Genomic DNA, 24,624 nt, shown 5'->3' on the forward strand with positions numbered 1-24,624 from the left:
GCTGTATTTTGACTCTAGTATTGATTATTTCCCTGTTTTCCTCTAATGAAAAGTAGTTTATCAGTTATGTCCCATCAACTTAACTCTCACTAGTCTTCTCCCTCATTAAATGGCAATTTATTGGAGGTAAAGTTCTATAAACAAGAAATAGTGTGTTTTATCTCTCTGCCTGAAGATAAGAAAAGGGAAAAGGGAGTTCCCGTTGTGGCACGGTGGTTAACAAATGCGACTAGGAACCATGAGGTTGCAGGTTCTGTCCCTGCCCTTGCTCAGTGGGTCAACGATCCGGTGTTGCTGTGAGCTGTGGTGTAGGTTGCAGACGCGGCTCAGATCCCGTGTTGCTGTGGCTCTGGCATAGGCCGGGGGCTACAGCTCCGATTCGACCCCTAGCCTGGGAACCTCCATATGCCGCGTGAGCGGCCCAAAGAAATAGCAAAAAGAAAAAAAAAAGGGGAGGGGGGGAAGGACTGATTCTTTAAAGTGAATTATTTAACTTAAAATTGTGCAGTCTTACTAGAACATGGGTCAGTGGCAAAGTATTGAAGGAGGGTGTGGATCAGTAGACCCAGGAGTGATAGGCTTATTTGTTATTGTGGAGTCAGAGAGAACAGTCATCTCCCCAGGCTCTCCAACCTCCATCTTTGGTAAAGGCTTCTCATTTGTCTTACTTTCCCAATGCCAGTGGTCCTGTGGGAGGGACTTTAGTGAGACATTCAAGAGGCGGCAGTGGAAAGAATATGACGGCAGTGGAAAGAATATGACGTAATTCTGAATCTAAATCCTTGCTTCTTTGTTGTTGTTGTTGGGTTTTTTTTTTTGGTTGCACCCATGGCATGAAGAAGTTCCCAGGCCAGGAACTGAACCAGCACCACAGCAGCAACTCAAGCTGCTGCATTGACAAAGCTGGATCCTTAATCCAGTTGCACCACAAGAGGATTCCTGAACCCTTCCTTTTGATACAAGTTAACTTCTCTGAGACCTAGTTTCCTTGTTTATGAAGTGGAAGGAAACTTCCAGGGCTGTAAGGAGTATGATAATGTGTTTAAAAGTACAATATCTATCTCATGGAAAGTGCATGAATGGTGGCAACAGTTGTTATTCAGTGTGATGCTAGTTTTGTGGATCATAAGCAGTGCTTCATTGAGAGGTGGGAAAGACAGAGAGGGGTGAAGTGCAGATGTGAGAGGAGGTAGTTCAACTACATTAGTCCCATCAGCCACCAGCCTTCCACAGCAAGCTTGGTGTTTAGACCTCACCTAGGGCTCCTGGGGTTTGTTCATTTGGTGGTTTTGCTTTGCTTCTTCTATAAGGTAGCTATTTTGCTGGCGTTGCAAACCCACGGAGAGCTAGGAAGCTCTATAAACTTCACAAGCTATTGTGATAAATTGGAAAAGAGAAGGTGACTTGTGTGTTAGGTATCGTAGATATGTTATTTCATCAGTAGACCTCTAACAGAGGGTGTGCCTTGCCCATTTCCCCTGGGCCCTCACCACTCTATTACATACCCACAGGGTCCTATTGCAAGAACCTTGCAACTTAGTACCTGTGCCTTAGTACTTCTCTAGACTAACGTGTGCCACATGCTGGGAGTGCCAGGGAGTGGAGGCCTCTGAGGCAGCCCTCAGCCAGTGAAAGGTAGAAGTTGGATAAATTCCCTGGTATCCTCACCTCAGGTGCTTGCATTCTCCCTGTCTCCCAGAGTCCTATGGGATTGAGCCCCAATAGCTCCCAGTGGTAACTTAATTATGTATGCTCTGTTGGCTTCCTTTCCTTTCTATCTCAGTTTCAACTCTCCTATCAGTGTTTCTTGGATCTGGGCTGGAACTAGGGTGAGGGGCTCTTACTATTGGATTCATTATAAGGCAGGGTTGGCACTTGTGTGCAGCAAAGAACGATTCTCTCCATTTGGTAGCTAGGCATCTCACATGCTCAACATAATCCTAGCCCTGCTTCCTAGTTAAACTGTTTGTACTCAAATTAGGTCTGCTTCTGGGAGAACCCAACCTAAGGCATTAGTCTCTTATGTTTTGTACATGGAAAACCGAGGCTCAGAGAAATGAAGAAATTCTTCTAGGTCATATAGATGGTAAATGGAATGGGATTTGAACCCAGGTCTGTCTGACACCAGAGCTAATTCTCTCTACTATACTATACTACCTCCTAACTTCCACTCGAGTCACAAAACTCACTGGAAATTTTATGCTTGGGTGGGCTCATTCTTCTCACTTGTGAGGCAGAGCAGCTTTGGCCCTAAGTTGATTTAGAACATAGGAATTAGGATGAGGGGAGGCCAGGTAGTAAGTGGATGGTAATACCAGTGGGAAGATGGAAGAACGTAATTAACTCTGTGGAAAAGCTGCTGAAGTCATGTGTACCAGGAAGGCAGGAAGAGTTTACTTATTTCTTCTTGGTTTCAAAAGCTACAGCCCACATTTCCTGAGCTGATCTCCTCTCCCTTCCCTTAATTCCTCCTGGACAGGTTGAGATTGGCACTGAGGGTCTATGAAGAACCCTTGTCAGGACTTGTCCTTCCCCTTGTTGATCAGTGGTCATCTAGTGTTTGAAGAGAACTGCTGATTCCTGCTGTGCCTCTGCTGCAGTCTGTGCTGTCATAGCTGTTCATAGACCTCAAACCCAGGCTGCCTTCTTCCTCCATAGGCCCTGGCACAGACCTCTGACACTCTGCCTAGGTCGCTGAGGAAATAGACATTGAACTTCCAGAAACACAGACAAAGAGCCCTGGCATTGCTTGTTAGAGGCGTATCTTCACCCTGGCTCAGGAGACTCCAAACTGACTGTCAGCATGAATCACAGCTAGGCCTTTCACATTCAGTTCCATATTCTCTCCTAACTAAACAAAGTTGAGAGACTGGAGCCCCAGGCTAAGAAGGATGCTCTGTTGTAGATGGTGGCCACTCTGTCCTCCCCACCCCCATTCCCAGTTTCCCTGCTAATCAGAGCCAACATGCTTGATTGGTACCCAGTGAACTGGGCAGCAGGGCTGACTTCTGGCATGTTTCCAGGGCCAGTCACGCCAAAACTGATAAAATAGCCATCTTCCTTGGTCTCCATCCTGGTGTCATGAGCAGGCCAAGTATTGTTTGTAATTAATATTAGGCTTGTTGCTGATGAAAGTTTTAAAGTATATGCTCACCAATTTCCTTGAAATGAAAATTGGTACAGTATGTCTAGTCTCCTATCATGGCAGATATCTTAGTCTGTTTGGACTGCTATTAAAAAAAATAACAGGGAGTTCCCGTCTTGGTGCAGCAGAAACAAATCCGACTAGGAACCATGAGGTTGGGGGTTCCATCCCTGTCCTCACTCTGTGGGTTAAGAATCCAGTGTTGCTGTGAGCTGTGGTGTAGGTTGCAGATGTGGCTCAGATCTGGTGTTGCTGTGGCTCTAGTGTAGGCTGGCAGCAACAGCTCCAATTAGACCCCTAGCCTGGGAACCTCCATATGCCGCGGGTGTGGCCCTAAAAAGACAAAAGACAAAAATAATAATAACACAGGAGTTCCCATTGTGGCTCAGCAGTTAACCATCCTGACTAGTATGCATGAGGATGCAGTTTCAATTCCTGGCCTCAATCAGTGGGTTAAGGATCCGGTGTTGCTGTGAGCTGTGGTGTAGGTTGCAGATGCAGCTCCGATTTGGCCCTGAGCCTGGGAACTTCATATGCCACAGGTGCGGGCCAAAAAAAACCACACCCCTCCTCAAAAAAACCAGACTGAGTGGCTTTTAAACCACAGAAAAAAACAAGAAAATGACTCATTGTTCTAGAGGCTGGACGTCTGAGGTCAGGTTGCCAGCATGGTCAGATGAAGGCCCTCTTCCAGGTTGCATATCACCAACTTCTTAGATCTTTACATGGCAGAAGAGGCAATGGAACTCTCTGGGGCCTCTGATGAGGGCATGAATCCCATTCATTAGGGCTCCACCCTTATGACCTAATCACCTCCCCAAGACCCCACTTTCTTGGACACTAGGTTTTCAACATAAGAATTGGGTCAGAGGGAACAAAAATAATTAGAACATAGCAGTGGGCACAGTGATAGCCCAACATTCTGTGCATTCAAGAAGACTAGTTCAGGAGTAACTCTCATGGCACAGTGGAAATGAATCTGACTAGGATCCATGAGGATGCGGATTTGATCCCTGGCCTCACTTGGTGGGTTAAGGATCTGGCGTTGCTGTGAGCTGTGGTGTAGGCTGGTGGCTACAGCTCTGATTCGACCCCTAGCCTGGAACCTTTATATACCATGGGTGCAGCCCTAAAAAGAAAAAAAAAAAAGGCTAGTTCAGAGAAAACCAGTTTGGTGGCCAACAACTCCACTGTAGCCTTGAGACTCTTCTTCCCCTTGCAGTAGAGAAGCCCCACAGTGTGAACCTATTCTCCTCGCTTGGCCTACAGACTAAAGGCTGGACTCCCACAGACTGGCTGCCACCTTACCCATCATATATCTTCATCTACATGTATCCTCTTGAAGTCCTTGGGGCTGTATCCCCTGGCCTACACCACAGCTCACAGCAATGCCAGATCCTTAACCCACCAAGGATCCCCATCCATGGAAGTGCTGTGCTCCATGATTTTGTATATGCTCTTTGACAAGGACCACCTCTGCCAGCATACTGCCATTCTTCCTTCAGGGCTTAGTTTCATCAACTTGCCCTGCCCATTCTAGGGTAGAGTTAGTCTCTTCCTCTTGTGTTCCCACATTGCCTTGCGTTTATTTATTTATTTACTGCCTTTTTGCCTTTTCTAGGGCCATTTCCCATGGCATATGGAAGTTCCCAGACTAGGGGTTTAATCAGAGCTGTAGCCACTGGCCTATGCCAGAGCCAAGCGACTCGGGATCCGAGCCAAGTCTGTGACCTACAGCACAGCTCACGGCAACGCCGGATCCTTAACCCACTGAGCAAGGCAGGGATCTAACCCACAACCTCATGCTTCCTAGTCAGATTTGTTAACCACTGTGCCACAGCGGGAACTCCTGCTTTGTGTTCTTTTAGTAAGTCCTTCCACATTTTGCAGAATTGTCCTTTGGACTATTATTTCCCAGGTTAAGCTCCTCTAGCTCCTTTCCAGGGGTGAGCCACCACCTCAAAACTCAGACTCTTGAGTGTTTGTAAAGTGAGTGGAGCACCCAGCATTGCATAGAGGATATACCAGAGTTCTTGACCCAGTTCAGGAGTCCCAACTTCCTGTGGTTGTCTTGCTTAAGATGGCACTGCCTTACCCGGCCTCCCTTAGGACAGATTCAGAGGGAAGTGCACCTTCCTGAATTAATTGGTGTCAAGAAAGAGGGTGGGGCTTGTTAACGTTATAACTCATATCGCTTGTGAGTTTCACTTTTGACTGCATACCAGTTCAGTGGGACACCTCATATTGAGAGAGAAAAGCCCAGATCCAAGGAGAGTGACCACTGGTGTTTCTCCCAGGTAAGAGCCTCCTCTGATTCCTGCCTGTCTCCGCTCCAGCCCCTTGCCCTCATCTGTCCCGCTTAGTCCATCCTGGATGAGTGAAGGCTGGAAAAACTAAGCTGGCTGGTCCTCCATTGGTGGTTCCCATCCTTGGCAGAGTGCCCTGGTATACCTTTCAGAAGGAAGGGTCATTCTATGTAGCTGACTGAGCTGAATTAAGCCAAGAGGCCACAGTATTCAAATGTGTAGACCTGGGCTGAGTTCTGAGGATCTAGTGATATGAGATGTCCCTCCTCATGGGCGCTCTCAGTTGGAAGAGACAGACATGAATACACTTATGGGGAGTGTAAGCCCTAGGGTTACATGAAGGAAGCTTCACAGTCTCTGGCTTGTAGAAGTGCTAAATAAAAGTCAAATAGAAGGAGGGAATGAATAAAAGAGTGAATGAATGATTGAGCTAGCTGGGCTTGGAAAAGAGTGAAATCTCACCATGCGTGTAGCCCTTGGCCCTTTTCATAAGTAATTGGCTCAGTTACCCTATTTTATTCTCAAAACAGACCTCTACCATATGTGGAACATATGTTTGACAGATATGGAAACTGAGTGTAGGTATATGTGACTTTGGGGGGATTTGTTAGAAACTGATTTCTCGGTTCTCCGAATAAGAAAAAAAAACTCCCCACCTCTCAGTTTTTCAAAGCTATATTAGCACCTACTTATGCTAAACCCTGTGCTGGGCATTGAAGAAGCAGAGATGACTCAGACACAGCAATTCCAGGGAAGGCTGTGAACGAAGGCTGAACAGCAGGAGACAGGATGAAGCTCAGAGTCAATATGGCTGGAGTATGGAAGAGTGTGGCAAGAGAGGAAGCTTGAGTTGAAGACAATGTGAGGGGCCTGCAATGCTGTGATAAAGAGTTTGGAACATTTTTTTCCCCTGCATGCAGAGCTATCACACCATGATGATTTACTTTCTTAGGGGATATAGAGCAGGGAAATGACATGATAAAATTTTTTTTTGCACAGTCACTCTGGTCACATGTTTGGCCTTGGTGGGGTGGGGAGGTGGACAGATGGAAACACGAGTATCAATTAGGAGACCATTGAAATAATCAGAAGGATGGAAAGTCAAGGGCAGTGGCTGTGGAAACATGGAGGAGGGGACATACAGGAGAGTTCTTCCTGCTCTCAGTTCTTTCAGCCTGAGAACTGACTGCACAGAGGAAATGAGGGTCAGAGATGTATACAGGCAACAGGAATGCCTCCAGCCAATGTGGAAGACGAGATATGTGGGGAAAAGTGAAGGAGAAAATGGATGTGGCCTTGAGCGTTGAGTTTGAGGAGTCCTCTTCATCATCCAGAGATAATAACAGATCATTGGAATTTGAGATTCGGCTCAGGACAGGAGTAGATTTGAAAGCCTTCACACAGAGGGTTCAAACAAACCTTGGGGATGAGTGAGATAAAGAAGGAGTATGGAGAAGGAGGCAATGCCCAGATTACTTGGGAGCTCCATTGTTTAAGAGGTGAGGAGAAGAGCTATTGACTAAGACTATGATGGGAGTGGAAGGTGTGAAGGGCTTGCAGAGGCAGGAAGGTAACTTTCTTGAAGTTTTGCTGTTAAAGGAGGAGAGGCGGAATAGTTCAGAGGCCTTGTGCCCATCTTGGACCCTCCACTGCATTTCCCTTTTCTTCCACCCGTGAAGGGCACCTCAGTCATTGAAAGCTTCCCTAGGAACTTCCAGGGACAGCAGTACCACCTCTAGCTTGAGTGAACAAAATACCTGACATTTCTAGTGTGTGGATAGTTTCAGAACAATTAATTCCTTTAATTTGGACAACAGAACTTTTGTCCTGCTACAGAAGAGGAAACTGAGACTTGTAGAGTTTCAATTCAGATTCAGCTACATAAATATGAAAGCACATTCTGAGCAAGGGTCTTTTGCTATCATCTTGTTTGCTCCACACAGCCCTTTGGTATATGTTGGTCCTCATTTCTCAGATGAAAAAATGTAGGTCTTGAGATTGAAAGACCTGGTGTGGCTGCTTTGTGGGCAACTGGGTCCTCAACTCTGAGCACAGGACTCTTTCAGCTCAGCATCACTCCACCTCCCCAAACCCATCCTGACATTTTTGTTGCATGTTAACACTTTCCAAAACGGTTTCCCCAGTGCTGCTGCATTTACTTCTCATGACAGTCTTGTGAAGGTAGATATGATTTCCTCCATTTTTTTTAATAAATGAAAAAGCTAAACTGCAGAGAAGTCATAAATGATTTGCCCAAAGTCATGGTGCTAGTGGAATCCCTTTCTGAAGCACAGATCCACTCCTGTCCACAACTCTCTTCAGCCTGAAATTCACATACCTTCACTTGGCACAAATGTGCCAAACCAGCCTGCCTGCCTCTCCAGCAGGTCTTTGGCCCCTCCTACCTCACACCCTTTGCTCCAAACCTCTAGCACATCCCTGAACTCCAAAGTGCAGCGGCAAGTCCATCTCTTACTGCCTGTGTCAACCACGTTGTGATTACTGGTAAAGCTGTGAGATCCCTGAGAGTGGGGCCTAGGTCTGCTCTGTTTATACCCCAGCATCTGGCACAGCAGGCATCAGGGACGGGTAAATAGGAATGAATGACAGAAGGAATGAATGACATAGGGATTAGAAATCAGCCTTCCTAGTGTTCTCTTGTACCTGCTCTGGAAAATGAGGGCCTTCTGGTTGTTTACTAAAGATCTCTGATGGTCAGAGATTCTGAGCTCTGCCCACATCTTCCTTCCTGGTCTCCTTAAGAAGGAAGGAAGTTAAGGGTCTGCATCACAGTCTCTGAGGGCCTGCCTATAGAGTATGTAGTTCACCTGAGTTATCCCTTTCCTCCACAGGTGGCCGCACCCCACAGTGGAACCCATATGGACCCCATTGGGCCTCGAGGTTTGCAGCAAAGGGAAGGAGCCCTCGGCTGCCCCCAGGAAGGCTTGCCTTCCCCTTCAGAAAGCTCTGAGCTGGTAAGTTCAGCACCGAGTTCCTGTCTCATACCTGTTCAAGACTGTCAAGAGAAGGAGCTGCAAAAGATGCCGTGGGGCCATGGGCTCATACCCATGCATGTTACTAAGCCTTTCATACCTGATCTAGCGGCTTTCTCCTTCAAGGCTCCACACCACTGCGTGGTGAGGGCTGAGGAAGAGGGGGCTTCGAGAGGTGACCTGCCTTAAGTTTAAGGTATGACAGGAGCTTGAGCTCCAAATGTATTGCTTTTGCCACCTTATCACACAGGCACCGCCCCTACCCAGAATGAGTTGTCTCAGTCTAGAAAGGACCCTCCAGGGTGTTTCTGGTAGAGCTGTGTTCTTAAGGCCCTTCGTTTCCCCACTTCTCTAGCCACTCTCATATGTCTCCCCTCCCTCAACATGGTCTTTGCAGTCAGGCACACAGAGATGACTTCAGAGCTGAACTCAACTTGGAGGTTATTGTGCAGCAAGGTCCATATACCTCAGGTTAGCTCAAAGAGAATTTCTCTTTTTTTCTGTTACCTTGACCAAGATTTAGAAACACTTGCCTCCCACACCCTTGAACAGGAAACACTTGGGTAAGTCATTTCATATCTCTTCAGGTCTGTTTCCTCATCAGTGAAGTGGAGTCTAATCCTCCCATCCCTAGAGGATTAAGTGAACTAATGGAGATAAAGGACCTGTGCAGAGGAGCCCTCCAGGAAAGGGTTCTCAAATCATTCCCTGCAGTTTCTTTAGTTTCCCAGCCCATTCAGACATCTGCTGGATTTGGCTTGTTGCCCCAGCTGTGGGGGCATCCCCCCTCATTGCATTTCATGCTCCCACTTTGCTTTTGTCCAGCCTCTGCCCCAGACCGTGCTTGGAACATTTGCTCAGTACACAACCCATAGCTAGGCCACCAAAAAGGAGTAATGTCTGGGCCGAGGTGCCTGCCTTGCCAGGGCTTGCTCTAGGCCCTGCCTCCATTTCCTCTCTCACTTTGAACCCCTTCCTCCTGAGTCTCCCAAGCCAGTCCCCCACACACCCTGCTGGCTCCATTGCACACACCTGTAGTTTAAAGACAATTCTCTTTGGTTTGGACCTTCACACAGAAGCCAAGTTTCCTGTGACTTTGGCCCCCCCACTCAGCATAGTAGGCCTTAAACCCTTGGCTCCCTTCCCACCGTGACCTAAGAACCACATGTGGTCAAAGCCCAGCCCCATGGCAGAGTCCTTTCCTGATCCCTTCCCTCAGGACTCTTTTCGTCACCAAGCGAGGCATAGAATCAGAATTCCCAGGCTGGTTGTACCTCGTGCCCTGAGGCAAGGGAATCCACATTTTGTTGAGCACATCCCCCAGGCCAGCCACTGTCCCAGCTGTTCACATCTACTGTCTTCTCAGTCCTCATAACATCTCTCAGAAGTGCGTGCTATCTTCATTCCTCCTTGACAGAGGAGGAGACCTGTTCAGAGAGGTGAGGTGATGTGCAGACCCATGGGCACAAGTTGGTTGAAGTAGCAAGCATTGAAGCCCTATCCGTCTAGCCTCTCTTTGATGCTTGCTCCTTACTCTCCTGGCTGAGGTCTCTATCCCCCCACCCCCCATTCTTCTGGGGGGTGGTTGAGGGAAGACTCCAGTAGCTTCTCCTTGACTGCACGTGCCTATCAGTGTTGGCCAGGGATGTCCTGTCTTTCTCGAAGCTTCTGTCATTACTAGTCACTCCTCTTGCACCTGGGTGGAAGAGCATTGTTTTGCCCAAGCCATTGATTTCTCCGTAACTCTGCTGTTGTCATTAAACAATGAGAAAGCACCCCTCACATCTGAACAGCACTTTTACACTTTTACCTCCATTATCCCCTTTAATTCTTACGCCACCACCACAACTCAATCAACAAGAGCCAGCCACTCCTTGCTGTGAACAAGACATGGCCCCCGGGGCCTTTTGAGTATTATCATTCTCTTGGTGTTTCATCAGAGGTGAGTCTTATCATGTCAGAGAGAAGTTTAACTTGCCCAAGGCCACAGAGCCAGGAAGTGGCAGGGCAAGGACTTTGATGTTTTCTCATCCCAAGTCCTTTGGGGTTTCTTTGTTGCAATCTCCATCAGCTTTGGTTTCTTTCCAGATGAAATTGGTAGTTTTTATAAGTCTTCACATTTATGTGGGAACATGTCTGCCGTCAGACTGAGCTGGGATTGTTAAGACCCACTCTTTTTTTTTTGTCTTTTTGCCTTTTCTAGGGCTGCACCCATGGCATATGGAGGTTCCCAGGCTAGGGGTCCAATCGGAGCTGTAGCCACCCACCTATACCACGGCCATAGCAACGAGGGATCCAAGCCGAGTCTGCAACCTACACCACAGCTCACGGCAACACTGGATCCTTAACCCACTGAGCAAGGCCAGGGATCAAACCCGCAACCTCATGGTTCCTAGTCGGATTTGTTAACCACTGAGCCACAACGGGAACTCCCTTTTTTTTTTTTTTTTTTGGAGACCCACTCTTAACAACTACTTGGATTAGGCAGATGACTGTCCCTCTCTGAGCCTCAGTTTCCTCAGTTGGCGGCCTCTCCTCCCTGGATCTCTCTACCTCCTTATCCTGGTGCCTGAGTGGTTAGTTTTCAGATATCTTCCCTGTGTTGGGTAGCAGGTCGTAGGAATGGAATTCCTATGAGACTGGCAGTCGGGGCCTGGGAAAGGCTAAGCTGGAAGAATGGAGTTGAGCCCTGGGACCCTTTGACGGACCCAGGGGGGCTGCTGGGATCTCCTTGAAGGATGGGCCAGAGGTTCATCCAAGGGAGGTTTCCATACAACATGAGATACTGGAGCTTTTCTTAAGCTCCTCCACAACAGGCTTCTGGTAGAAAAGAACCTGGGGTCCCATCCTCTGCTTTCCCTGCCTGCCCACCCCTCCCTTCACTCTGACGCACCCCTGGCCCAGCCTTCCCCAAATCTACCCGCTTGCTCTGAAGAAAATCCCTTTGTGCTCTTCTCCCAGATCTTCAAATGGCTCATTCCCTTCCTCCATTTAGGTCACCTCCACAGGGAGACCTTCCATGACCAATATCCAAAAATACCCCTTCCTCCCCTGGTCACTCCCTGGTTTCTATTTCTGCCTTTCTTTTCTACTATTACTACCAGAAGCATACTATATATTTCTGTGCTTATTTTCTGCCCCCCACCCCCCATACTGGAATCTGAGCTCCACAAGAGCAGACCCAGCTGGTTGTGCAGTGTAAGGTGCTTAGAGTAGTGCTGGGAATGCATTAGGGGCTCAGACAATGTCTGTGGGAAGAGTGGCCACTGGGAGTGGGGACTGTCCTCCACGGTGCCCCCAGACTCTGCTGGACTGGGCTCACTTGGGCTCCAGAGTCAAGTGGATTGGGAGAGGGAGGAACCTGAATCAAGTTCATCCATGCATTTGTTCACTCATATATTCATCCAACAATTCACTGAGCAGCTTGGCTCTGGGTACTGGGGGAGCCAGAGCAAATCAGCCATGGGGTGACAGGGGAAAGGCCTTGCCAAACCTGAATTCAAAGAAGTGGTGGGGGCAGGGGACTGCAGGAGCTGACAAACAGCCATGAGGGAATGGAGCAGGAGCAAATAGGTGAGTCTTCTCTCCAGAAAGGAGCCTCCTGAGCATGCAGGAGCTGTTGTAGGTGGTGGGCAGCAAGAGAGACTGAGAGTGGGAAGAGGCAAGCAGTGAGGCTGGGGAGTTGCTGGGGAGGCCAGCAAGGCACACAAAAGCCTCATGCAGGGCTCAGGCCAGCCCCTGAGGGAGGGGTGCTGGTCTGGGTTAGGGAAGGGAGGCATGAGCTGGGCCAGGCTGGCCTCTGTCCTGGTTGGGGAACTTGGCTAGGACAACAACACTCCCACCCAGATGTTGACCTGTTTCTCCTTAGGTACAGGAGTGCCTGCAGCAGTTCAAGGTGACAGAGGCACAGCTGCGGCAGATCCAAGCCAGCCTCCTGGGCTCCATGGAGCAGGCACTGAGTGGGAAGGCCAGCCCTGCCCCTGCTGTTCAGATGCTGCCCACATATGTGGGGTCTATCCCACATGGCACTGGTGGGTGGCATAGACTAAGATGGGTGGCCAGGCCTGCAGAAAGCGTTCTGATCTGTGGGAGGGGGAAGTTCCTTATCCCTATCTCTGTCTCTAAGGTCTCCATCTCTAAGATCCCTTGGTGAGACTTCATAGCCCTTGGGAATGTTTCTGGGAGCCAGAGGACTTGGTCTCACCAGCGGCATGCCTTTCTGTGCCCTGCTTGCTCCCAGAGCAAGGAGACTTCCTGGTGCTGGAGCTGGGAGCCTCAGGAGCCTCACTGCGTGTTTTGTGGGTTACCCTGATGGGCGTTGAGGGACACAAGACAGAGCCCCGGAGCCAGGAGTTTGTGATCCCCCAAGAGGTGATGCTGGGTCCTGGTCAACAGGTAAGCACTCACTGCCCGGCCTCTGGGCCCACCTCAGCAGCTGGGGATCCAGTGAGCAGAGCTAAACACCCCCACTTGTCCCTCAGCTCTTTGATTTTGCCGCCCGCTGTCTGTCTGAGTTCCTGGATGCGCTCCCTGTGGGCAAGCAGGGTCTGCAGCTTGGGTTCAGCTTCTCCTTCCCTTGTCACCAGACAGGCCTGGACAAGGTGAGACAGATGGCTAAGGGGACAGAGGTTGGAGGGGCTACAGCCCCATGAAGGCCTCTGGAGGACTGATCTGACTCTTCCACTTCCAGAGCACCCTCATTTCCTGGACTAAAGGTTTTAAGTGCAGTGGTGTGGAAGGCCAGGATGTGGTCCAGTTGCTACGAGATGCCATCCAGAGGCAGGGGGTGAGTAGAGGCAGAGGCATTAGGAAGGCTGCCCATGTGGCATGGGCCCAGCACATGTAGGCTGTGCCTGTGCTTCTGGGAGGGCTTGCTTTCCTTTCTGTTTCTATCCTTTACCCAGTTTATCTCTTGGGTAAATGCTACTACCATTCTCATTTTATAGGTAAGGAGACTGACGCTTAGAAAGGGCAAATAAAAGTTCAGGACTATGAGGGGAAGCAAAGTTGAAAAGACTTGACCTTGTCTTCAAGGACCTCAAAGTTTAGTGGGGAAAGCATTTCAATAAAAGAAATGTCCCTATTGGAGTTCCCATTGTGGCTCAGGAGTAAGGACCCCAACTAGGATCCATGAGGATGTGGGTTTGACCCTTGGCCTTGCTCAGTGGGTTGGGGATCCCACATTGCCATGAGCTGTGGTGTAGATCACATAACTTCCATATGCTTTGGGCATGCCCCTTATGGAAAGAGAGAAAGAGGGAGAGAGTAAGTAAGAAAGAAAGAAAGAAAGAGAGAAAGAAGGAAAGAGAGAGAGAGGGAGAGGAAGGAAGGAAGAAAAAAGAAAAAAAGGAAAAAGAAAGAGAGGAAGAGAAAGAAAGGACGGAAGGAAGGAAGAAAAAAGAAAAGAAAGAAATCCCTATTGAGGTGGTTCCAAGGCTCTGGGGGCACAGGGAAGTGTGCACCATGACTTGAGCAGAGACCTGAAGGAGATGTTTCCCAGCTAGGGCTGGGAAGGAAGGGCTAATCTCAGAGAAGGGCATATGCAAATGTCTGGATGCCTGAGAAAGGCCAGTCTGGGCCTGTGTGGACTAACTGCCAAAGTGCTGTGTGGGTAGCTGGAAGTCAGAGCTGAGAGGAGCAGGCTTGGGGAGCTGGGCCAGGACCAGGGTGAACAAGTGAGGTACCTATGGCACAGCCTTCACGGTGCCATGCTTGCTCCCCCTCATCCTGGTCCTGTGGGGAGCACTGGTATTCTGGAACGGACGGCCGAGGCTGGGAGCCCCTGAGACCTCCAGGGCCTGTGTTGGGGCAGAGGAGCCAAAGCGGAGGGGTGGGTTAGGAGGAAAATCCTCTATAGTGTGGGAGGGCCTAGAACATAAGTGACACAAATGTGTGAGGCATTCGGACACACATTTCAGGGACTCTTTGTATCTCCATCAAAGCCAGGACCCCAGCCCTGCCCATCTACCGGGCTCCCCAACCTCTGTCCTCTCCATTGTCCAGACCTACAGCATCGATGTGGTTGCCGTGGTGAATGACACAGTGGGCACCATGATGGGCTGTGACCTGGGGGTTGGGCCGTGCGAAGTTGGGCTGGTTGTAGGTAAGCTACGGGCATTTGTTGTAGTGGACGGGGGGCCCTGGCTGCCTGGTGGGTTGACCCTGATGGGGTTGTCCCTGCCAGACACCGGCACCAATGCGTGTTACATGGAGGAGGCCCGGCATGTGGCGGTGCTGGATGAGGACCGGGGCCGAGTCTGCATCAGCGTCGAGTGGGGCTCCTTCAGTGATGATGAGGCCTTGGGACCAGTGTGGACCATCTTCGACCTCACCCTGGACCAGGAGTCCCTGAATCCGGGTGCCCAGAGGTGGCCTAACCTTCTGCTCTAGGCCCTATCACTGCTTTGTTCCTTTCCTGCTCTGCTGTCCCTGTACTCCAGCCCTTAGGCTCCTCCCTCTCACCTCCTCCTAGGGCCTCCAGGTTGCATGCTGGGGGACCCTGGCCAGGCTCAAAGAAGGAATGGCTCAAGGTTCTAGAACAGAGTTTTCAACTCTTGGAGTTTTCTCCTCCATTATTCCTGACTCTGGCCAGGCCTGACAGGTGTTAGGGGTTGCAAGTAGACAAGCCAAGTGTCTCTTATCCTTTGGGTCCTGCCAGCCTCTAGGAACCCCCTTGAACCTAGCCTAGGCTAGAGGGGGCAGTGGGGTCTGTGTAAACACCCAACTGTCTCCTAGGAGGCCATTTGCTTCTAGAACCTTCAGTCAGGGACCCCAAAGAAAGTGATTCCTCTTTGTGAATTCTTGGAGGTGGGGCCAGGTGGGCCAAGGGCCTAGGGAAGGCTCTGTCCAGCAATCCTTCCTGCCTATAGGTTTGAGAAAATGATTGGGGGCCTGTACCTGGGTGAGCTGGTACGGCTGGTGTTGGCTGACTTGGCCCAGCGCGGGGTCCTCTTTGGCGGTTCCACCTCCCCAGTGCTGCTGAGCCCAGGCAGCATCCTCCTGGAACACGTGGCTGAGATGGAGAAGTGAGTGCAGGAGGCGAGTGGGCTGCAATGAAGGGATTCTTGGCTTGGGAGTGGGTTGGATGCCCTGTCCCTGAGGTAGCCATGGAGGTTTGGTGGGGACATGGTGCTTCTGGGCTATTTGAGACCAAAGCAGCACTCTGTCCCCCCCAGTCCCTCTGCTGGGACAGCCCGTGTGCACGCTATCTTGGGCCTGAACCCAAGGACCTCAGATGCTGAGCTTGTGCAGCAAGTGTGTGCAGCTGTGAGCACACGGGCTGCCCAGCTCTGTGCAGCTGCCCTGGCCGCCATCCTCTCCCGCCTCCAGCACATCAGGGAGCAGCAGAAGCTTCAGATTGCTGTGGCCACTGGAGGCCGAGTATTTGAGCAACACCCCAGGTATTGGAAATATTGATGGCCCCCTGTGAGCAGGTAGCAGGAATGTGTGTGTATGTGATACACACCCAGAGGGCACTGTGGTACCACGGGTACAAGGCAGTGGGTGTGAAGGGCACCCAAGCAGAGTGAGTCCAGAGGGAAGTGAGGGGAGGCCAGAAGAGGTCAGAGGAAAGAGGCTTCTCTTGGGTATGCAAGAGAGGGCATTGCTGGGGCCACTGGGCATATAGTTGGTGCACAGATGAGTTTAGAATTGAACTGGGGAGTTCCCTTCGTGGTTCAGCAGTTGACGAAACCAACTAGGATCCATGAGGATGCAGGTTTGATCCCTGGCCTCACTCGGTGGGTTGGGGATCCAGTGATGCAGTGAACTGTGGTGTAGATCATAGATGGGGCTCAGATTGTGAGTTGCTGTGGCTGTGGTATAGGCCAGCGGCTGTAGCTCTGATTCAACCCCTAGCCTAGGAACCTCCTATGCCTCTGGTGCAGCCCTGAAAAGACAAAAAAAAAAAAAAAAAAGAATTGAATTGATTTGAAGTGAAGGAACCCAGGGTTTCAGCAAGCCCTGGAGTGCCAAGCCTGCTTTGTGTCTGTATAGGTTCCTCGCCACCCTGCAGGAGACAGTGATGCTCTTGGCCCCTGAATGTGATGTCTCCTTCATCCCCTCTGTGGACGGTGGTGGCCAGGGTGTGGCGATGGTGACTGCTGTGGCCGCCCGCCTGGCTGCCCACCGGCGCCTGCTCGAGGAGACCCTGGCACCATTCTGGTTGACCCGTGAGCAGCTAGTAGCATTGCAGAGGCAGATGCGAGAGGCCATGGCCAAGGGCCTCCAGGGGAAACCCTCCTCCCTCCGCATGCTGCCCACTTATGTCCGGGCCATACCTGATGGCAGTGGTAAGGACCTGGCCTGACTGTGGGGCTGGGACATGGGCTCCTGGGGGGTCACAGCCTGTGCTGGGGTGGAGCCTCCACCTCTGTCCTGGCACTGAGGGTCTCTGCCCCACAGAGCGTGGGGACTTCCTGGCCTTGGACCTGGGGGGCACCAACTTCCGCGTCCTCCTGGTGCGTCTCGCCTCTGGAAGTGTGCAGATCACCAACCAGATCTACTCTATCCCAGAGTATGTGGCCCAGGGCTCTGGAGAGCAGGTACCCACAACCTGGGGTTGTCGGGGGCAGGGAAGGGCTGAGTGGCCTACTCTCTGACTTGCCCCACTTCTCAGCTCTTTGACCACATTGTGGACTGCATCGTGGACTTCCAGCAGAAGCAGGGTCTGAGTGGGCAGAGCCTCCCCTTGGGTTTCACCTTCTCCTTCCCTTGCAGACAGCTTGGCCTGGACCAGGTGAGAGAGAGAGGGCCTGGGAAAGCCACCCTCAGGGGCTTTGCACCAACACATTCTTCATGGAGTGGGCAGGAGGCCTGGAGAGGGCTTTCTGAGCTAGGGAGAGTAACTGGGCCTGCACCAGCCTCAGTTTCTCCAGACGTGGTTTGCCCAGGCAGCTGGAATGTGGTGAAGTGACCTAGAATCCAGGGCCATGCAAGAGGGTGCATGGATAGCCCTGGGGGCTGCCGGTAGGCAGGAGGGTGGGGCCAAGGTCAGATCTGGGCAGTGCAGGCTGAGGTCAGGACTGAATAGAAAACATACTGACTGTCTCACCTGAGGCACTGTTGCACTGGCCAAGGGGACCTGTGGGGAGCAGTGTTTGTTCTGTCTCTCAAAATGGCTTGTGCATAGTTTCTTTGCCATACCCTCTCTCCCATTTCCGGCCTTGTTGGTGTCCTTGTCAGGGCCTGGCTTGAGGTTGGGTGCCTGGTTGGGGGTGGCAGAGTGGCAGGCAGAGGTCTAGACACAGCACCCACTCAGCACACGCTTCCTCATCCTTCAGCAGGAATGCTAGACTTTTCATGCCCACACCTAAGGCCCCCCCATGGAGGAAGCTCCTCCCAAGAGTTCTGGTCCAAGCTCCCAGGAGTCTCTTCCTCAACATCCCTGCTTCTGCTGAAAAGCTCCTGTGATGAGGAGCTTGCTGGCCCTGAAGGCGCCCACCCGGTTCTTCCATACCTGTGCTCCCTGGAAAGCTCTGCATCCTCCACTCCAACCAGCCTTCTTGCAGTATTGACCCGCCCTCTGCTCCCGCTCTGACCTTCCAGACATGGGCCTCTGTGCTCGCTCCACTTCTCCTTCAGATTGAGAGGTTGGCAGTGTCTCTCAGCTGGTCTTCTCCATCCACAATAAGCATTCTGGCACCTTTTGATTTTTCCTTGTGAGTTATGAGAAGCAGGTGGGACTCCGTGGGCAAAATCAGGCATTTAAGAAGCATGGTCCTATTCATTTTCTATAACATAACTTCTTTGTTGAGCTCAGATAGGGACCCTTCCTTTGCTGTGTAGAATGTACAGACAAGCAGGGCTGTTGGGGAGACAGCCAGGCTCCAGCTATTGTTCTCTTGGGTCTTGACACCTCCCTTGACACCTTGCCTTCCCCTCTGTGGGGAAGGAGGACAGAGGCGGGGTTATCCAAACCCCTTCTCTTCCCTCCCTTCCCCAACAGGGCATGCCTAGGGTGGAGGGGGCCTAGGACAGTTTTCTCAGGAAGCCATCTGGAACCTGGCTCTGATTCCCACCCGCCTCACCTGTCCCAGACCTGGGGGTCTTTCCTATTATTCATGATCTGGCTCTCCCTTTCATTTGCTCTGTCTGGTTTCTGTTTTTGAGACCATGAGCACAGAACACTCATGGGAAAAGGAAAAAAAGGAAATATTACTGGGAGAAATATCAATTAATATTTCTAAAATCTTCTGCCCCAAATATCCCCAGACCTGCCTTTCCATGCTTCCACTCTGGGCAGAGTAGTCATTTTCTCCTAACAGTGGTGGAAGAGTTCCCTCGCACCCTCCCTCAGAGGAAGCACACTAAGAAAAGGACAGTCCTAAGTACAGCCAGGCCCTTGTCACTAAGGTCACAATTTAAAGCCAGTTTCTCACAATAAAATGTCTTGTCCCCTGCTGTCCTGTCCAGGTGTCTGGTCTCTGGCTTTTCCATTCATCCTTCACTCGTATCTAGAACATGAGTGGGACTCTCCCATTGACATGGCTCTGGCCCAACTCAGAATTCCTTCTCTCAAGTGGCTCTTGCTATTTCTTTCTGGAGGAGCAAACTGATATGTCATGTGGCCCTCTGAGCCTTCTCTGTCCTTCCCTTGTTCACACACAGTACTCATTTTACCAGCTCTGTTCATTCCTAACCTGATTATGAAGGGCCATTCCTTCTGGGCAGATGTTCTCAGACCACTGAGCACTAAAAATAGAAGACATGGGCTGGATGGTTATTAATAGGCTTCTTCACACCAGAAGCCTCCTGGGGCGTGGGAGGGGGCAAAGGGCAAGGCCCTTAACTGTTTGACCGAATGGGCTCAGAATTCAGCTTGGGGAGGGGAATCACATACTGCAGGCTTTGGGGAGGCAGAGTAAGATTCCAAGGGGCCTCCACCTCCTTCCTCCCCATGGTCCCACCCCAGGGTATCCTCCTGAACTGGACAAAGGGTTTCAGCGCATCTGACTGTGAGGGCCAAGACGTCGTATATCTGCTGCGGGAAGCCATCAAGCGCAGACAGGTAAAGAGTCTGCCTCCAGGGGTGCTTTAGGGCTGCAATATACCTTCGGGGGAGCAAAGGGTCTCCTGCTGCTGTTCCTTCTGAGTAGAGACCTCTGGGTCCATCCCTGGTTGCTGTGACGACCACGTTGCCCAGCAACTAGCAGCATCCTTTTGTGTGCAGGCAGTGAAGCTGAATGTGGTTGCTATTGTCAATGACACGGTGGGGACCATGATGTCCTGTGGCTATGAGAATCCCCACTGCGAGGTCGGCCTTATTGTTGGTAAGGAGGGCCCTGCTCTTTTGTGTCCCTACTGCTTGATGATAATTTATGCCTCCTGTTGATCCTCAGGTGGGATGTCCCTCTGGCCTTGGGAATGTGGCATCATTCCTGTCTGACCTGACGGGCCTGTGGAATACTCTCTAGGCCTGAGAGTCTGGAGCTGGGGTGACTCTAGCCTAGCTCAGTTACTCCCTCACAGTCATTTAAACTTTCTGAACCTCAGTTTGCCCATCTGTTACATGGATGTGAGCTCCGGAGTCATATAGATTTGGGTGGAAATACTGGCTCTGCCACTTCCACCTGTATGACCTTGGGCAAATCACTCAAGCCTCAGTTTCCTCATTTTTAAGATGGAGATAGTAATAATGCCTGCCTCAAGAGGTTGTGAGGATGAAATGAGAGAAGACAAAGTATAGCACCATGCCTGGCTCATGGTACACACAATACTTGGAACATTCCTGGGGGCAAGCAGAGAATGAGCTGAGACTGTTCTTTGAGTAGTCCAAGACTCTAAGTCTTTTTTTTTTTCTTTTTTTCTTTTTGCCTTTTCTATGGCCGCTGCCACGGCATATGGAGATTCCCAGGCTAGGGGTCTAATCGGAGCTGTAGCCACTGGCCTATGCCAGAGCCACAGCAACTCGGGATCCGAGCTGCGTCTGCGACCTACACCACAGCTCACAGCAACGCCAGATCCTTAACCCACTGAGCAACCTCATGGTTCCTAGTCGCATTTGTTAACCACTGAGCCACGACAGAAACTCCCCAAGACTCTTAAGTCTTTATTAAGTACCTACCCTGTGGCCAGTTGGGGGCTGGATGAAAGGACAGGAAGACGCATAAAGAACAGGGAATATCTGCCTTTTTGGAACTGTTTAGCAGGGGTTGAGTCCAAAAGAGAACATGCCATCAGAGAGAGCTGAATTAAACAAAGCCGAGATCAGAAAAGAAGGGGGTCCCAACATGAGTGAGGCTTGAAAAGAAAGCCTTGAGAAAAGAGATTTGGTTAGGTGGGGGCAGAGGGCTCCCAAAGCTCCTTGGACACCTGTCTCTTAGCACAGGAGGCATGTGGCAGCCTCGGATGAGACTGGGAACATCTCCTTTTTTTTTTTTTTGGTCTTTTTAGGGCCACATCCTCGGCATAGAGAGGTTCCCAGGCTAGGTGTCCAATCGGAGCTGCAGCTGCTGGCCTACGCCACAGTCATAGCAACGCTGGATCCGAACTGTATCTGCGAACTACACCACAGCTCACAGCAATGCCGGATCCTTAACCCACTGAGCAAAGCCAGGGATTGAACCCACGTCCTCATGGATGCTAGTCAGGTTCTCTAACCACTGAACCATGATGGGAACTCTAGGAACTTTTTTTTTTTTTTGTCTTTTTGCCTTTTCTTGGGCCACTCATGCAGCATATGGAGGTTCCCAGGCCAGGGGTCTAATCGGAGCTGTAGCCGCCAGCCTACACCAGAGCCACAGCAACGCAGGATCCGAGCCACGTCTGCAACCTATACCACAGCTCACGGCAATGCCGGATTGTTAACCCACTGAGCAAGGGCAGGGACCAAACCCGCAACCTCATGGTTCCTAGTCGGATTCGTTAACCACTGCACTTCTTAAACATAGTGCCTGGCACCAGGAGGTACTTGGGAGAAAGAGGCCCCAGATTGCTATGTGAACAAACAACTTGATGGAGGAACTCCAGGTGGAGCCAACAACGGAGCCACCTGTTATAGAGCGCACTGTGTGCTAAGGAGAGGAAGAAAATGCTTTTACATAGGGTATGGGCTCTCCTGGAAGATTCTTCGCTTCAAGGTCAAGTCCAAATATCATTTCCTCTCTAGCTTTTCCTGAACTTCTAGGCAGGAAGACTCACCTGTGCTTGGGGATCCTATGATGCTCTTTGCACTTCTGTTTGGGCACCTGTAGGGAGTATGAGGGTTGGCTGCTCATTGCCCATCTTTCTGGCCGTTGTGGGGTTCCTTATGTCTCATTCCTATGTCCCTGACTCCCGGCCCAGCACCTGCTATTTGACTAAAGACCTGGAAAGCCAGCCAGGAAGGCTTGGGCCTTTCACCTGTGTGCCAGCAGGACCTGTCACACGTCTCCAAGGGAAAGACATGACTGCCATTTTGGGAGCCCCCCTGGGGTAGCATGGGAGATGCACTGATGGTGGTGCTGGTAGGGGAAGTAGTGAAGGCCTACTTGATGGTAGCAGGGTCTGAAGAATGGATGTGAGGAAGGAAGAATGACCAGGCCCTGGGACAGGTCCTGAGCATGGGGAGATGGAGAGGTAGGAAATGAGCCCAAATTTTGCTCAGTGGGAAAGGCTCAGAGGGAGGGACCTTGTCTGTATCAACAACTAACTCCCACCTCATCTGGCCTCTTTGCAGGAACTGGCACCAATGCCTGCTACATGGAGGAGCTCCAGAATGTGGCAAGTGTACCTGGGGACTCAGGCCACATGTGCATCAACATGGAGTGGGGTGCCTTTGGGGATGATGGCTCTCTTGGCATGCTCAGCACCTACTTTGATGAAAGGGTGGATCAGGCTTCCATCAACCCCGGCAGGCAGAGGTGTGGTTTGGGCCAGGAAGGGGTAGCTGGTGGTGGCTGGCACTGGTGATGCGGCTTGTGCCTGGTGGTGGCACAGGTCTCCTGCCCTGTGCACGTACACATTTTCATGCAGGTTTGAGAAGATGATCAGTGGCATGTACCTGGGGGAGATTGTCCGCCACATACTCCTGCATCTGACCAGCCGTGGAGTTCTCTTCCGGGGCCAGCAGATCCAGTGCCTCCAGACCAGGGACATCTTCAAGACCAAGTTTCTCTCTCAGATTGAAAGGTGCTGAGGCCTGCACAATCTCCATTTCCATCCTATCATGGGGTGGGATGCTGGTTGGAGGGAGGTCCACCTCAGGGGATGGAGAAGTCATGAGAGACTGGGGAGCTCATGCAGGATCCTGCCTCTCTGTGCTCTGTTCCCTCCCATCCCCAGCGACAGCCTGGCTCTGAGACAGGTCCGAGCCATCCTGGAGGATCTGGGGCTGCCCCTGACCTCAGATGATGCCCTGATGGTCCTGGAGGTGTGCCAGGCTGTGTCCAGGCGGGCCGCCCAGCTTTGTGGGGCAGGTGTGGCTGCTGTGGTGGAGAAGATCCGTGAGAACCGGGGCCTGGAAAAGCTGACCGTGTCTGTGGGGGTGGATGGGACCCTCTACAAGCTACATCCCCAGTGAGTCTGGGTGCCAGGCTGGGCAGGGAGGTATGGCCAGGTGGGGCTTGGCTGACCTGGCCTCACCTCAATTTCTCCCCCTCACAGCTTCTCCAGGCTGGTGGCAGAAACAGTGCAGGAGCTGGCCCCTTGCTGTGAGGTCACCTTTCTGCAATCGAAGGACGGGTCTGGCAAAGGTGCAGCCCTGGTCACCGCTGTTGCCTGCCGCCTTGCCCAGATGACCCGTGTCTGAAGAAGTTTCCAGCAACAAGCTTTGCTGGAACAGCCAGGCCTAGACACCCATGATTTCCAGAATAGTCATGATCCCTCCATGGCCACCGGCCTCAACCCCTAGCTTTCCCCGAGAGATGGAGCACTTGGGTTAGCAATATATATATATAATTTATTTACATTCACGTCCGCTAAAATCCCTACGCGCCCCTGCGGCCGGGCAAGGCTGTGTACATAAGGCCAAGTGTAAGTGCACGAATGCACTTAAGACAGAGTCAGGGCACAAGCTTCACACAACAGGCCCCTGCATGGGGGCACCGGCCAGCCCCAGAAATGGGCACGCCATGGCACGCACACTCGCCATTGTCCAGCCCGGGACTCCCGTTGCATATTCACACGCCTGGTAGGGCTCCTCGTGGCTGGGGGCAGGGGGAGGATCAGGGAGGAGCCGTTGGGTGTCCCTGGGTGGGTGGGAGGAGGGCAGCATGTGAGAGGCAGATGTGGACCGACACCAGGCGTGGACCGACACCAGGCGTGAGAGACGTGAGCGGCCTCCAGGTGTACAGCATGAGATGCATGTGGGGGGGGATGTGTGTGACAGGAGCACACGGGACATGCGTGGGCACAGGCCCGTGTGGTGGTCGTGTGCCTGAATCCAGGGGCCGCCTCCCCGTTCAGCTGTGGCCCTTGGTCCCACAGGCTTGGAACCAGGCCCCTCAGATGTGCCCCTACCCAGCAGGCACAGAAATGTTTGCATAAGGTCCGGCTCAGGCAGGAGCTCCGGGGGCCACGTCCCAAGCCCATCGTGTGCGAACATGCCTGTGTGTATGCGGCCCCCTGGCTGGGGCAGGAGGAGAGGTAGCATCACACGCGCACACACACACACACATGGGCTGGGCCCCACCCGGGCTCCAGGCACTGTCCACCCTGGGTCCTGGGGGCCAGGGCAGAGTTGGAGCAGGTGGCAGTGCCAGCCTGGCCAGGCAGGCCATGGAGGGAAGGGAGTGCGGGCAGGGTCTGAAGGGCCAGAGTTGGGGGACAGCATCCCCCAGGAGGAGGCCTGTCCACACAGCTCTCCCCGGTGTAGGGGAAGGGCCTTGTCTGGCTTCTCCCTGTCCCTGGCGGGTGCCAAAGCTGGTGAGAGTGTAGGCATTGTGGGCCTCGCTGGCCTCAGCACTCGGCCTCCGATACCGTGAAGAGGCCAGCATCTGGCTGGCCCAGTCCGGCCACTGCTGCAGCCAGTTGGCTGAGGTTGCCGTTGGGGAAGTGCCGTGCCTCCCACAAGTTGAGGATCATGGCTGTGGGGCTGGGCTTGGAGGCAAAGAAGCTGAGATGGCTGTGAAAGAGAGGGGAGCCCGTCAGTGACCTGGCTTCACCCTCCTAGATCACCCAAGGGCAGGGCCTCCCCTCAGCCAGGCACAATGGACACCCGGGCTGTTGGTGGATGGGGCACAGACCCTACGTGTATCCTGCC

General features: G+C 51.8%; 2 protein-coding genes across 8 annotated transcripts in view; one reads left to right on the plus strand and one right to left on the minus strand.

Annotated features, from left to right (window-relative positions):
• Positions 1 to 4,969: 4,969 nt before the first annotated feature.
• Positions 4,970 to 23,331, plus strand: HK3 (hexokinase 3). Of its 3 annotated transcripts, XM_047778038.1 has the most exons (19): positions 4,971 to 5,442; positions 8,304 to 8,426; positions 12,313 to 12,475; positions 12,685 to 12,839; positions 12,926 to 13,045; positions 13,135 to 13,230; positions 14,448 to 14,547; positions 14,629 to 14,812; positions 15,314 to 15,469; positions 15,620 to 15,844; positions 16,440 to 16,735; positions 16,848 to 16,987; positions 17,062 to 17,181; positions 19,357 to 19,452; positions 19,615 to 19,714; positions 22,102 to 22,285; positions 22,398 to 22,553; positions 22,707 to 22,940; positions 23,028 to 23,331. In XM_047778038.1, exons 2-19 carry the CDS (start codon positions 8,331 to 8,333, stop codon positions 23,170 to 23,172), a joined length of 2,766 nt encoding a protein of 921 aa, XP_047633994.1. In that variant the 5' UTR covers positions 4,971 to 5,442; positions 8,304 to 8,330; the 3' UTR covers positions 23,173 to 23,331. The 3 variants fall into 3 exon arrangements, with proteins under 3 accessions (XP_047633995.1, XP_047633994.1, XP_047633996.1); XM_047778039.1 differs by lacking the exon at positions 17,062 to 17,181 and having other exon boundaries at positions 4,970 to 5,442; XM_047778040.1 differs by lacking the exon at positions 15,620 to 15,844.
• UNC5A (unc-5 netrin receptor A) overlaps positions 23,302 to 24,624 on the minus strand; it is a 63,818-nt gene continuing 62,495 nt past the window's right edge. For all 5 annotated transcript variants that reach the window (XM_047778037.1, XM_047778034.1, XM_047778032.1 and 2 more), the window contains one exon: positions 23,302 to 24,486. In XM_047778037.1, coding sequence (XP_047633993.1) covers positions 24,321 to 24,486 — 166 coding nt within the window. In that variant the 3' untranslated portion in view covers positions 23,302 to 24,320. The remainder of the gene's footprint in view (positions 24,487 to 24,624) is intronic.

This window comes from Phacochoerus africanus, chromosome 4, assembly GCF_016906955.1.
Source record: "Phacochoerus africanus isolate WHEZ1 chromosome 4, ROS_Pafr_v1, whole genome shotgun sequence".
In the NCBI taxonomy this organism is placed as follows: domain Eukaryota; kingdom Metazoa; phylum Chordata; class Mammalia; order Artiodactyla; family Suidae; genus Phacochoerus; species Phacochoerus africanus.